Source organism: Hyalella azteca, unplaced genomic scaffold (genome assembly GCF_000764305.2).
Source record: "Hyalella azteca isolate HAZT.00-mixed unplaced genomic scaffold, Hazt_2.0.2 contig9001, whole genome shotgun sequence".
Lineage (NCBI taxonomy): Eukaryota > Metazoa > Arthropoda > Malacostraca > Amphipoda > Hyalellidae > Hyalella > Hyalella azteca.
This window is the reverse complement of record NW_025939082.1, coordinates 22,022-36,282: the sequence shown is the minus strand read 5'-3', so window position 1 is coordinate 36,282 and position 14,261 is coordinate 22,022. Positions and strand designations below refer to the sequence as shown.

General features: G+C 37.4%; 1 protein-coding gene across 5 annotated transcripts in view; it reads left to right on the top strand.

Annotated features, from left to right (window-relative positions):
- LOC108676119 (beta-2-syntrophin) overlaps positions 1 to 13,320 on the top strand; it is a 22,001-nt gene extending 8,681 nt beyond the window's left edge. For 2 of the 5 annotated variants that reach the window (XM_047881853.1, XM_047881852.1), the window contains exons 8-12: positions 832 to 992; positions 1,919 to 2,032; positions 3,784 to 4,001; positions 4,184 to 4,249; positions 11,854 to 13,320. In XM_047881853.1, the coding sequence (XP_047737809.1) occupies positions 832 to 992; positions 1,919 to 2,032; positions 3,784 to 4,001; positions 4,184 to 4,249; positions 11,854 to 12,009 (715 nt within the window). In that variant the 3' untranslated portion in view covers positions 12,010 to 13,320. Of the gene's footprint in view, positions 1 to 831; positions 993 to 1,918; positions 2,033 to 3,783; positions 4,002 to 4,183; positions 7,999 to 10,502; positions 10,521 to 11,853 lie in introns of those variants that run through there. The other 3 variants (XM_018164157.2, XM_047881854.1, XM_047881855.1) reach the window with 3 other exon arrangements.
- Positions 13,321 to 14,261: the final 941 nt, after the last annotated feature.

Below are 14,261 nucleotides of genomic sequence, written 5' to 3'. Positions count from 1 at the left end.
CTGCTGGCCACTCGGTATTGTTGTCTTTCTGCTGGCCACTCGGTATTGTTGTCTTTCTGCTGGTCACTTGGTATTGTTGTCTTTCTGCTGGCCACTCGGTATTGTTGTCCTCCTGCTGGCCACTCGGTATTGTTTTTCTGCTGGCCACTCGGTATTGTTGTCCTGCTGGCCACTCGGTATTGTTGTCTTTCTGCTGACCACTGTTTATTACCGTTACCGCCCTCTACAATTACCGTATCGGCGCACTGAGCTCAATCCTAATTACTTAAGCCTAAAACAAAAAAGTTAAATGCTCATTAGAAATTCAAAACCCAAAAATAACCCACACAAATTTAATATATCTTATAGAAACGTTTGGACTTTAGCTCCATCGTCAGATCCAAAACGTATTCTATAAATAGATTTGGAATCTATGTGGTTTATTCTTTGTTTTTAAATTTATGGCTAATCTGCTTTTCAAGCAATCTAATGACATTTGAACTTATTTATCTTTTGCCAGAGTTGTGAATGAATGGAACATCTGATTGATAAATTGATGGAGGGTATTTGTTTGTTGCGGACGTGTATTCTCGATGAACTTCATTCCGTTCTGCTCAAGTTATTTAGATTCTTAATCACTTCTAATATATTTACTTCATTCATAATGTTCAAGTGTTTCAAAATATATCTCTTTTATTTCTAAAGAGAAGGTGTTCTAATTAAGAAGTTTGTATGCCTTATTTTTATAAAATATTTTTAATTTTGTACGTTCTCTTATTTCTCTGCAGTAAATACATTACTCTCTCTGTAAAAATGTATATTATTTTGGCTAAAATACATTTGTTTGCTTAGGGTGGTGAATTCGACGAGCAAGACAGGCTCGCTGCACCGCAGCAGTGCCGGTGGAGGCGAGAAGTCCTCCACCACCAACACCAACTGCTCCTCGTCCTCCTCCACTCCTTCCATCACCTCCTCTGACATCACCATGACCGTGCGGTGTGGCACCGCTGAAGGTAATATATTATTAATGCCGCTACCGACTTCACATGGCAGAATTCTGCTGGCTTACTCAATTCGTTTCACTCATGGACATATGTTTATTTTTTTAATATCGTAAGATGTATAATGCAAATTCTTAGTTAAGTGGAGTTTCTGCTAGCAACATTTTACCTCCTTTTAATTTCCGCATTACTCAAGTGAGATCCACTTCGCATCAGGGAGCCCGGGCTGTAAGCAATAAATATTCCAAATTATAATTACTATAATTATTCCATATCTTGTTCACGTTGTTAATTTCAGTCATTAAATTTCCATAATTTAGGTGGACCAAACTCCGAGTCGTGCGCAATCAATTATAACTCCATGTGCACGAAAATGTTCTATACCAGCGCAATGTCACAAGTTAGCACAACATACTTGGAACATAGTATGAAAATGTTCTATAGGTGCATGAAATCATAAAAAAATAACACTCAAATGCTAAATAGAAGCATAATATCATTAGGAAGATTGCGTAAAAATGTTTTGTGGGGGCATAACATCGTGAGGAACGTCGTATGAAAATATTAATAGAAGCAATCCAATTCATGATATTTTATCCTTGTCTTCAATGATCGCCACACTGGGCCGTGTTCGTCGACAGGTGATAAATACAAGATTTTTACAAAAAAAATTGTGTCGAACCGCAACGATGAGGCTAGTTTTCTGATAGGGCTAGTTTTCAACGATCACCACGCCGTTTATGACGGCTCATTCAAGAGTGAAAAACACGAGTCAATTTCAGGTTCGAATAATAAATTGGAAAGAAGGACGATTTACGGCCGTAGTGAAGAAAGACTATGTACGACCGTAGGACCGCAGAACATCTGACAACTGCAACTCGGCACGCATTTTATTATTATTACTATTTTTACAATATTATATGTTTGTTGTATTGCAGGCGTGTCCTGCTGTGTGTTCCGTCACGACACCCAGCGAGACCTGGCGCAGTGGGTGCGCGTGTTGGTGCAGGGCGCGCACGCTGCTGTGCACAGGCAGAAGGAAGTCGCCTGCTGTGAGTTATCCCTGAGTAACACAGTATTTTTCATCTTATATCAAGGAGTTAGGCTCTTCTATAGTATGAAACGCAGTATATTTGACTTACTAAGTGTCTCTCTGCGCTGTCTACAAGTTTATTTTCTTGTCGTACACGCCAGACTTTTCTGTATGTGCCAGTCAATGTTATTGATAATGCATCTTCGATGTCAACTGTTTGAAAGTTTGTATACTCCAATTTAAAAAATTAGCATAGCCGCAAACGTGGGATTTCGCGTTCCTAGGGGGATTGTTCCTGAGCGCCCCACCGCTGAGCTCGCGGTGTCTGACTGCAGGTCTCAGTTGTGGGGTTAAGTTATTATGTAGGTAGGATTCCTTACATTTCCCTTCTCTGTCTCTCTCGTGCGGGCGGCCGACGTCCCGTGTAAGCGACCTCTTGTTCGAGCGTCTTCGTTTCTGTTGCTTTTCACCTGTCCCTCCTTGTCAATTCGTCTCTTTTGAGATGCTAACGCTGCTTCCTTCGAGCCAGCTTCAGCGGGCTGGACATCTGAGACCTGACCTTCCGCCCCTTGTGGGTGATGAACACTTTTTGATTCGAGAAACTTTTGATAACTGAGACCTTCCACCTCTTTGGTGATGTTCATCTTGACTTTCGGGCAGGGTTGGCAATGATTAAATCAAAATGATTAAATCATGTGATTAAATCACTTGATTTTTTTATAAAAAAATCATGATTTTTTGATTTTTTCGATTTTTTTGATTTTTTGATTTTTTCATATATTTAAATATATTGAGTGGCAGTCTTTAATTTATATTGAGGTATTGTTATTCATGGTTTAGTATAAATGTACTATAAATGACAAATTGGTATATAAACTTGTTGCCTTTAGTGTGTATTAGGTTTCAATAAATTGAATATTTTTGGTACAGAGGCATCAAGTGTGCAATACATTGTACGTAGCTAGCAGCTTAGCTAATTCTTATAAGGCTATAAGTAGTCTTTAACTATTTGACTATTTGTTATATATTGATTTAGAGTCTGGTAGATTTATAGGACATAAAACTAGTAGATCTATTGATAGTGCTGTGCACTGTGCTATATCAGCTACCTATCTGTTATGTGACTCTTCAATGTTTAGCAGATCTGCATTCCTGAAGTGTTTTTGTATATTGAAGCCAGTTAAATGGTCAATATTTAGCTTATTACCTTGCTCCATACAAACTTTACAAAGCTAATGAATAGACATAGTACTAATAATTGTTTACCCAAAAATCCCTAAGTGGTAAACATCACCTTGGCCTGTTGGCCATTATTGAAGGCAATAAGTGCCCTTTTTAGCCATCCATTATGATCCATATACTGTTATTGTTAATAGGCTAATTGCAACATAAAAAATAACACGCCAAAAAGACAAAAAAGTTGAAAAAATCAAAAAAATCAAATAAATCGTGAAAAAAATAAAAAAAATCATTGATTTTTTATTTTTTTGATTTTTTTTTTTTTAAATCAAAAAAATCGCCAACCCTGCTTTCGGGGCGAGATAGCTAAATAGCTGAAGCGCCAGTAAACATGTGGCCACTAAACTAACTAACTAACCGTAGCCGCCAACGTAACCATTCTATAAATTTTTTATAAACTGATGACGGTGTCGTGCCCGTCTTTGAAACGTTTTCAGTGACGACTTTGTGAATTTACTTAAGGATTTCTTTGATTTTAAATTCTAGTCGTCTCTGATAATAATTTGCTCAGTGAGTGTTAATACTGAGCAGTTTGCGAGTGGCAGCGAACTGAGTGCAAGCTCGTACTCCACCACGAGGACGGCTTCTTGCTTTATTCTGCCGCTGCCTCCTGCACTCCTGGCTCCGCTGCTGCTGCAGGAGCCGTAGGATGCCGGCTCCTCTGGGCACATCCTTTCCACAAGCTCAGGCTCTCGTGGGACGACGGCGTCAGGATGCTCTTGCTTAGATTTGAGGGCGAGAACGACGTAGTGAGTGATGAGGCTGTCTGTAGAAATAATGAAAAAAAAAGCTATGACTCTGTCAAAGATTGGGTTTAAAAAGCGTGAGATCAACACTAGTGAGCAAGTTAAGATACTGCAGTAGTGGGAAGACAACCATTAAAATGCTTGCTCTAAAGTTTAGAGTTCCTCATGGTTGTTTTGTGTTGCAGGAACTGGACCTCAAGAGCAACCCCAAGCCGTTCGTCTTCATACTGCACACTTTCTTGTCGGCCAAGGTACACAGTCAGGGAGCTCATCTCACGCCCCAGGCCAGCATTAACACTTCCTAGCCCTGCATTCGTATTGCCTAGTCCAGATGGAACTCGTCACAGCTCCGTGTGAGCTTTTTATCGCGTGACATCAGCAGTTATTAGCTGATTATTAGGAGAACTCTCCTTGTCTCAGCCCAGCAATAGCACTTCCTGACAAACAATAACCTTATCGCCGGAAGATTTTTCTCCAGCATCACTACACACCTAAACCAAACTATGAACTTTTTCTTCTTAACTAAAGTGGTTGCCTGCTTTGTTTTTTATTATGTTATCTATCAAGTTAGTTTCCCTATCCGGAACAGGTCATAGTGTTATATTCCATAACCTGAAATTACGATTAATTTTTATCGTTATCTAGTTGACTTCTAACTACCTAGATGTCACCTCTAATAATCTGCATCACTAATTTATAATCGCAGCTCCTCGTCTGGGTTGAAAGTTCCACTACCTGTATTTGATTTTCTTCACTCTCAGCCTTGCTTTGTTGAAGGCCCATTTATTTGGTTGCTCGTCTGCTTTTTCATTGTTTTTGTTTCATACGTTTCCCCGTCACAATTCCGATCTCATTTCTGTCCGGTCTGGAAAACCGTCTGCTTTATTAATTTTTTTCAAGATCTGTCACGGCAGTCGGGTTTTCAAGTCTCAGGGATTAATTGATGAATCTAAATCTTCTAATTGAGGCGATTTTGCGCACTTTTAAGTCATATTTCGACGAAAATCCGAGACTCATTCATTTAGTTTTGCCTTCGCCTTGATTCTAGAAAAAGCTTTGTTTTCCTTTCCTGCGAAAGCTTTCTATGTGTTGATCTGTTGCAGTAGTATCTGTAATGAACTTATAGCATTAATTCCGAGCAAATTTTGCTCCTGAGTTCCTATTTCGAAAAACAGCATTTTGTAAGGTGAAAACCCGCTGATATCTTCTCAATAGTTTGTATGGCAAACGTTTGAGAGATAATGGATTTTGCACAGTAGTTTGATGTTGTCTTCCAATGTTGTAAGGCTGTTTCTTTCTAACTTTCTTTTATGAATCGCTGGTGATATTGCAGATTCAATATTTTACAAACTTCAATATTTTACAAAGTTGTTTACAGTAAATTCGTCAATTTATCGGGTCTACGTTGCTAGATTGAAGCAACATCTAATATTTTTGACTAACACTCTGTGATGTGGCCCACTGTGATCAAAACTATCAGCTGTCACCATTATTCTATGCCATAGACATATCAGTTTGGTGGCTCCCGCTCAGCAATAACTATTACTGCGAAGCAGACTCGGAATTTCTGTATATTTTTGAAATGTCGGTTCGTGGTTGATGATTCACAGTTGGATACGCGCCTAACTCGATGTGGATGTTTAGCATGGCTGTGCAAGAACCCAAAAACTGTTGACTTTGACTGTTCAAAGTTACTCTAAAATGTTTACTTTAACGTTTTAAACCGTTCACTCACGGAGCTGTGAACACTTCAAACATTCAAACTAGAAATGCTGCGTGCGTATGCTAGCCCTTTAATATATTTAGCGTTTAGCGATCGCCGGAACAATGAAATCAGAAATATCTTATCTGGATGCATCCTGACTAAGTCTAGACAACACTACTTTGAACTTCGTATTTCCTCGTCTGTTGAAAACCAATCAGGCTCTTGTGATCCTCGTCGGGCTAAGCAGCATTTTATTGTTACCGTAGCTGATAGGGAAACCTACAGCCGCCCATGCTACAGTAAAGATCTGATGGTTTGATATAAGTAGCGCTTAACAATCTTGCCATGAGGGTTTGGGAATCGATCGGCGCCAGATGATAAATAATGGCAGAAAATTATTTATCGTATAGAAAACACCAGTTGAGGGCTCAATTCTCAACCAGTATTTTATGTTGTAACTTGTAAAGTAATCAGTTTTTACTCAGAATTTTTTTCCCGGCGGCTGGTAACCGATAAATGCCGTCCCATCTTGTATTTCTTTTAATTGATGGTCATTTTCCTTGCAGTTCTTCCGCTCAATATTTTTTCCTTCCGTTTTATGACCCTTCAGAATTTCTCTGTGTAAACTTTGAAAGTCGTTTTCTGTTTGAGCAACATTTGTCAAAATAAATTAACTTACTCCATTCAATATTCATTTCAAATAAATACGATGATGATTAATACTGCCACTGATTACAACCGTCTACTAACAACTCCTTCTTTTTACAACCTATTTTTATGCCGATCTCTCTTAAGATCTATTAAGTTAGTCAGAGAGAGTCAGATTTCAATTTGTATTTGTTAATGTAACGCGTGGTTCCTTGATTCCATCCATGCACGGTCCTGATTTTTTCTCTGAAATCGTTAGTGATTTTCTCCCATGTTGTACCTTACTTGCTTGATTTGTACGCGTATTAAGGAAACGTGAACTTATTGTTAGGCTTCAAATAGCAGCAATTGCGCTGGTCTGCATCTTGCTCGTTTGGTTTGATGGTTTTATTATTTCTCGTTAGTATACATGTATTATATTTATGCATAAATCCCTGACGTGACGACGATAAACGCTCTGTCATTAGCTGATAATCTGGAAATTGCGCTGAGGAACATAAGTGCACTGGAGTTGGATGGCGCTGCTTATGCTCCACCTCAATTTGAGTGTTGGGGTCTCCATCATAATGCAGCTGTATTTTTTAATGTTTATAGATATTTTATTATGATATGATGATCTGATCAAATGATTGGGTCTTTTAGCGTTGTATGACCCTAATAGGTCCTCCCGATGTGTCAATATTTCATTTAAGACTGGTTGGGATTCAATCGCTTCTAACCATGGGAAGGCTCATTGTAGGTAATTAAATTGATATTATTTTTTACCTCAAATTTTACTTCACTGATTAAAGATGCCTAAGAATATATACCTTAGTTTGGTTGGATGGTTTCTTTTTTGATGTGGATGATTATCAAAATTTAAGTGAAAATTTCCCCTATGACAATCGCAAGATTTGGAGAGCTGGTCAAAAATAATCATAAGATGGTAAAGTTTGGAGGTTTCGACTGCTGTGCAAATATTGGCAGGGCGTTTACCGTACTAAACATATGCATGTAATTACTGTGTATACCTGTATCTGTATAGACCATTGTGTAGTTTGTGTGGCGTACTAGCTGTTTAATTTATCAAGTGATACCTTGCATGTCGCTCCTGATCTTTGAGATTCTCGAAAATAAGCATGTGAGTCTCATGTGAACTCTCTTATATGTTGAAAATATGTTGTGAAGGAGCTCGAGATGGCCAACGATATTAAACTAAGTCTTGCTTTCTCCTTTAACTTTAGCGTTCGAAATTCAGGTCGCACTTTTTCTGCGATCATCATATTCAATTAAATCAGCGACTTGGTTTTTTATTTTTCTTGTTTTAGTTTTGTTCTGTATTTTTATCGCACTTACGCCTCGTCAGAGATTATTTGTGACTATTGAGGACCTATAATTTGTTTATTTCTTCGCGATAATTGTCGGCTAACCGCTCATCTAATCGCTTTTTGATTATCAGTTACGATTATTATTGTTCGAAACCTAAATATTCAAATTAGTTTAACTTAATCTTCGGAATGTCTCATCAAAATTTGATGCATGTATCCATGCTTTGAAGTTTGTATTAGTTTCCTCTTAAAAGGTTGAAACAGGAAACCAATTTTTGTCTATAAACTCGTTTGTTCAAAAATTTCGATAAAAATATACAAGCCAAAATAAACGAATTTTCCGCTTTATTGTTTCATAAAATATAAACTTGGAACCGTTTGTCCTATTCAAATTATATATAAATTCTTTTAATATTCCCACGTTCATAGATTATCAATTTTTGCTAACTGTGAATTTTTTAACATTTTGTTATTTAAGTAACTTGCATGATTGAATTTACGTTGTTGCAATCTCTATCTTCCTTTATGTTGACTCTTGTTATTGGTTCGAATATTTACTTTTGTTGATGATCTCCAGAGTAGCTCTCGTACTTCCACTCTACTCTTGGTCTGCTAGCACCTCGCATGTCTATACTTGATAGTTCAGCCATCTCAGGGAGACTTACTCGCTCTTGTATAACAAATCTCTGGTAATGATTGATGTCAGCTGCTGTACTACTCCTAGTATCATTATTATTTATTTAAAATTTTGATACATTCAAAGAATTTCTAATCTGCCGCAATGATATTACTAGGAAATTAAAGACCTTATCTGTGATATATGGCAGCTCTCAAGGGGATGGAACGCATGGTAGTATGCATGGCAATTGGAAATTAGAGGCTTTCAATGGTCATCTGAAGTCAACACGGATGGCCGAAGATTTCAATGGCAATTTCCCTCAAATTTTTATAAATTTGGCACCAAACAAATTTTTGGTGCAAGAAACGAAACAGCATCACAAATTTCTGTCTCTGCATCCTGATTCCGTTTTCAACAAATTTCCTGATATTATTAATTTAGCGTGGAATTTCTTGTTACTTTTCCCATTATTCACTTTAGTGTATCTCCGTGACTATCTTTTGCTTTCGGCTGCTTCTTTGCTACCTGCTTGGAAAGGTGTTCCGATTAGAAGCAATTGGAGACTCTTTAGTTTCTGTTATTCTAGTGTAGAAAAATTCGCCCATTTGTAGAACACGAGTCTCTGCCTGTTTCTTTGGTACCCCACCTCGCACGATCCTCGTTTATTTTTACAACGAATAGTCAAGTTTTTCACCCCCACATGTTCTTTTATTTAATCCTTCTTTTATTTCGAACGTTACTTTGAATGAAGCTCGTCTGACACCAGAATTATCTGAGTATACGGATTGCACTTTGTGTTGGTGCTGAACTAGGAGTTCAAACGCGATTTCAAGTTCAAACCAAACTGGACAATACTCGTTCACTAGATGATCAGAAAACCTGCAAACCTTCGATTTTTGCACAGCAGCTCTGTAATGAGCCTGATGGCACAGCTGTAGGTGTACAGCAGCTCTGTAATGAGCCTGATGACACAGCTGTAGGTGTACACCCAATGTGTGCTATAGGTGTACAGCCAAGTCTGCTGTAGAGATATTTTCGAATTTGTACGAAAATTCAAGAGGTCAGCTATAGATTACTTACTAAAGACGGCAATTTAGTGACTTGAGAGCGGCAGTTCGTGTAACAACCCGCGGGTTGACCGCTCTAGACAAGTTTTAGTTTCGGATGAAGTTAGGTTGTAACCGCAACTTTCGGGATGCTGACGATATCAGGGAGTATATGCTTCTTGCAGAGACTAAGCATAATAGAATGTGATATTTCCCCTGTCAAACGCGGATGAAATATTCTAGGCCGACTCACGGACATGACACCAAATGATAATTGTCAACGAATACGGAATGATTTTGTTGATTTACGCACTTGCTATCAACAATACATGTTGCTTAGGCACCTTCAAACACTTCACACTCGGTGTAATTCTTTGTTGTGCAGAACGCCACCGTAACTGTCACATTATATGAGTCGATCTGTCTTATTAAGGGGAAGTTAGTTGTTAAACAGCATACCGAGCACCAGAAGCCAAACTATGTTTCTTCTTTGTGCAGCCCTAATTTGAACAACGGCAATGTCGGGCCATAGTGTGTGGTCAACATGGCAGGACTTTCCACCTGCCTCTTCTACTGATTTCTCGCACAAATATTTCAAATAGGTTTTCGTGTGTGTTGCAAAGAATTTGTAAATAGATCTGGTTGTTTGGTAAATTATGCATTGTACGAGTATCAAAAGTTGAGAATTGTTTTTAAACACATCATAATAAATAGATAAACTAATCACTTTAATTTTACAAGAATTTGAAGTGAGTTTTCACTGATGAATTTTTGTTTAAATACTGGCATTTTCCTTGATTAAACTCATGCAGCTCGTTTTTCAAATCATAATTATCGTAATTTTTCCGTTACGAATTCAGTAAAACATTTTGCTTTTCATTCCTAATAAGTGACGTTCTAAGACCTCGTCAGTTGTTCTGGATGTGCTTTTATCGTCAAATTTTTTGCTGAGTAATCTTGTTTATTAATTGGGTTTAAATGAAACCTAAATTTAGATGCTTAGCTTGCAAAACGCTTCAGTGATCTGATTTTGTGTGCTTAATGCGATCGCTTTATTGGACGGCTTTTTATAATCAATCCAATTAAAAAGTTTATTGTCCTGACACAAGCTTGGCTTGCAGTTCGTAGCTGCTGTGATCTCATTTTGTTGCTTCTCTCTCCTACGCCGCTTCGCTGCAGTTCTGGAGGAACCAGTAGGTAACGCTTTTTTGCCCTTATTACTTCATAGAATTCCTGTAGAATTAATTCCTGGTTCCACATCAGTATTTGTAGTTTTATTTTAACCCTGCACTCAAATCCTCTAAAGCGACTGGCGATACTTTCTGGTAAAATAGTCTAACAAAACGAGCTTGAAATTCCATAACAAACAGAGACTTTTTGCGATTTACGTATAACGTATGTAGCTGCAAAGAAGATTGAACTCGACCAGAAACCGTAGAAAACTTTTAATAATTGTTAAATAATTAACCATATAATTTCTACGTGTCCTTTCCTTAATCCTAATGCCTCTATGTCAAATTCGAAATCAAGCTTGAATGATGTAAACTGTTTCAGTATGGAGAAGATTGTGTTTCTAAAAGAATTTTCTCAAGTCTATCCGGCGGCTCTCAAAAGATTATTTAATAAAAGGAATGATCGAGTGATTTGCCTGATCAGTGTATACTCGTATATCATCGCCTAAAACTGTGCGCATGTTGACAATAAATTTGTTTCTGATTATCAATGCTTAGATCAATCTTTTTATCTTAATCCAAATGTTCATGAGATTGCATCTTATGTGACTACATAACAAATAAATCAGCAGTTTGCTTTGTGCCAGTTCAAAATTCCGCACCTGCTGTTCGACCGTTAAAAATTACCCAGAATTATTTGAAACTAAAATCCGATCGAAAAATACAATATACTGCGCATCTTTACTTTGATGCACAGCTTTTATTAATGTTTTTACTGTCTCTCATTATTATATCATGTTTCTACTGTAACCGTAGCTGATTTGAGTTATTGACCATTTATTTTTTTCATTTTCTGTTACCTTTAGACTGAAATACCCTTTAACGATTGCCAAGTGTGAGTACAAATCCATCTTTGTATTTCAGAGATATATAGTATTTAGTAAAATAGTTTAAATGAGTTCTAACCCAATTTAAAAGTATTTTTGCATGCTTGGATCCAGTTATCTCCTATCTAAACCAGAAAGTGGTCAGTCTGCACAACTCTGAAACTTAACTACTAAATCCTTCTTCGTTACAGTAATACCTATCCTGCTGGTGCTGAAGGTAACAATCGAATTTTATAAAACATATTAATAAAAGGCTGTAAACATTGTTGAGCAATCGTGTATTCCAAAATGTTCTGAGTTTGTGTAGAGGACAGTTGAAGATCACAATAGTAAGTATTTGATGGCAGTGAGATTAGGTTTCCGTTTTTCGATTAGCATGACTCACAACGGATTTTGGGTATGACATAAAGGCTGTATTTTTTGATGATGATTTCTACTTTGGAGAATTCATGCACTTAAGATGACATGCAGGTCCGACATGACGAGTCTCGACCGTCTGCCCATGAGCTTCCTGCCGTCGCCAGGCAGCAACGAGAAGACTTCATTGAAGAAACCTCACCGCTCGCCCTCACTCGTGTTCTTTGCGCCGCTGGGGACGTGACTTGCCAGGCTACCAGCAGCTCCTGAGACGTCAGCCGAATAATCAATGGACTGTCATACGCTTCTACAAAGACATTAGTTAATCGTAAGAACCTAAATTATTATAATGTAACTTCCCAGACTACCAGGGACTCCTGAGACGTCAACCTAACACCAAATGGACGATCATCATCTACTTCTACTACGAAGGTTTTGGTTCAACTTAAGAGCCTAACTTACTTGTATCTCATTTTCCCAAGATACAACTATCTCTCGAGACAGTAGCCAACCAATTTATGGACTTGATCCATCAATGACGAAAACCGTAGTGAGCTGCGATAACTGAAAGATGTCAACGAAGCTTTCGAAGAAGTTTACGTCACGACGATATAACAGAATACGCTCTTCTGTAAAGATCACTACTGAGCGTGGATAAGAGAAAATCAGCAGATATCCTGTGTCCTGTGAGTATCGTCTATAATTAGAGCTAACCTGACGGTGCGTGAGTCCTGTACTTAATGAGGCAGTACCACCGCTTGAGGCAGGTATTCAATATAAATCTCCTTTATTGAGTTTTTCTTTCATCATTTTGCATCCTGACGCAATGCTCGATGAAGATTGTGGGACTAGGAGGTGAATAAATCATTGTCAACACTGATCATTTTCATTCACTTTGTCTCTTCGTCGAAAAAAGTTTTACTGAGTAATTGGTTTCTTTAAAAGGTATTTCCAAACTACAGTACATCCGCAGAGCAGAACCGATTATTTGTAATTATGCTCAAGCATTTAATCTTGAATGCTTCCAATTATTTATTTAGCCCATTATTTTGGCGAAAAAATACTAATTTAGGTGTGAATTCTATTGCACATTGTAATAGAATTTGGCGACTGAGACCAGCGTTTTAAATACGAGAGCCGTTGTGAGAAAAGATTAGCATTCGCTCTTGCCAACTAATCGGCCGCTTGTTTCATCTTATAAACTTCGGTATCAAATGTTTTTGGATTTTCGTGCAAATAGAAATTGATATAGGTGAATAATTTAATTCTTGCTAACTGCATTTTGGAGTAATGATATTGCACTGCTATGAGTTTAAGGTAAGCTGAGCATATTCTTGCATATAGTGACGATCTTCAGAACTCCGATAAAATAGCGGAAATTTTTTTCTGTTTAATAGATTGTTTAAGATTGTTCGGATTCTATAACTTATTCATGAAGGAATTTTGTGATATCATATTAATTTTTTTTCTATTTATGTTCTCCAAGTAGCCTGGGTTTAAACCCTTAGGAAAAGTTGGGTTTCAGCGCAATAAATTATCATTAATATGTCTTATTATTATAATTATCATATTATTATTAATATTGGGGAGAAATTTTCGTGTATATATATATAGTATAATTTAATTATTAACACTTGAGATAAGTTTTTAACCTTTTTTATATCTATTGCTATCGAGCAGTTTTGGCTCCGACAATTCAGTAATTTTGTTGAATAAGAGCGTTGTAACCAGTGTCCATGATACGTTTGATATGAAAGAGCTCTCTTCGAAATGCGACACTTCACTTGTTTTTGAACGTGCGTCTTGCGACGCCGAACGTTGTTTGGTCTCCCCTTCGAAATTACGAAAACTTGTACGTGTTTCATCTTTGTAATTGTGAAGTTATAGTTGCATGCACACCTTATTTTAACAATGTAGTAATTTTAGATTTTGAATTAAGGTAGGTAGGCAGTTGTCGCACAAAATTCTCGCTTGAGTGTGCGGTATTTACTTTCATCTTCTCAGTATGCGCATGGCGGTGAGCGCAAACATCATGCACCAAGCGAGAACAAAATTAAATTTAAATTAGAGCATCCTGACTAACATGTGTCATTGGCCGCTTGTATTTTGAGCGAATTGGCTTCAGTGTCGTTAATTGCCGATTAGAATACCTCAACTCATTTTCGGTTTTCATACTGGCAGGATCATCTTTATGCCTAAATTCTAGCAAAATATTAGAACTGTACAGTCCGCGTATTTAAATTTGAATTATGATAGGCTTGATTACTGTGCTGTGTGTAAAATCTACGTGAATGCTCAATAAACGCACCGTATAACATTAGGTTGAATGTTGCCACTTCTGATCGTTGTAGTTTTCTGGCTACTTCTATTCTTTTTTCCTGCGTGGGCGTCTTATTAATAAGCAATAATACTGCTAATGAGAAAATATTTCCGTAGTTTAATTATTTGACATGAAAAATTACTATTTCAAGAGAAATGCAGAATATAATAAACAACTTCCTGCTTATACTTTCGAATGCATA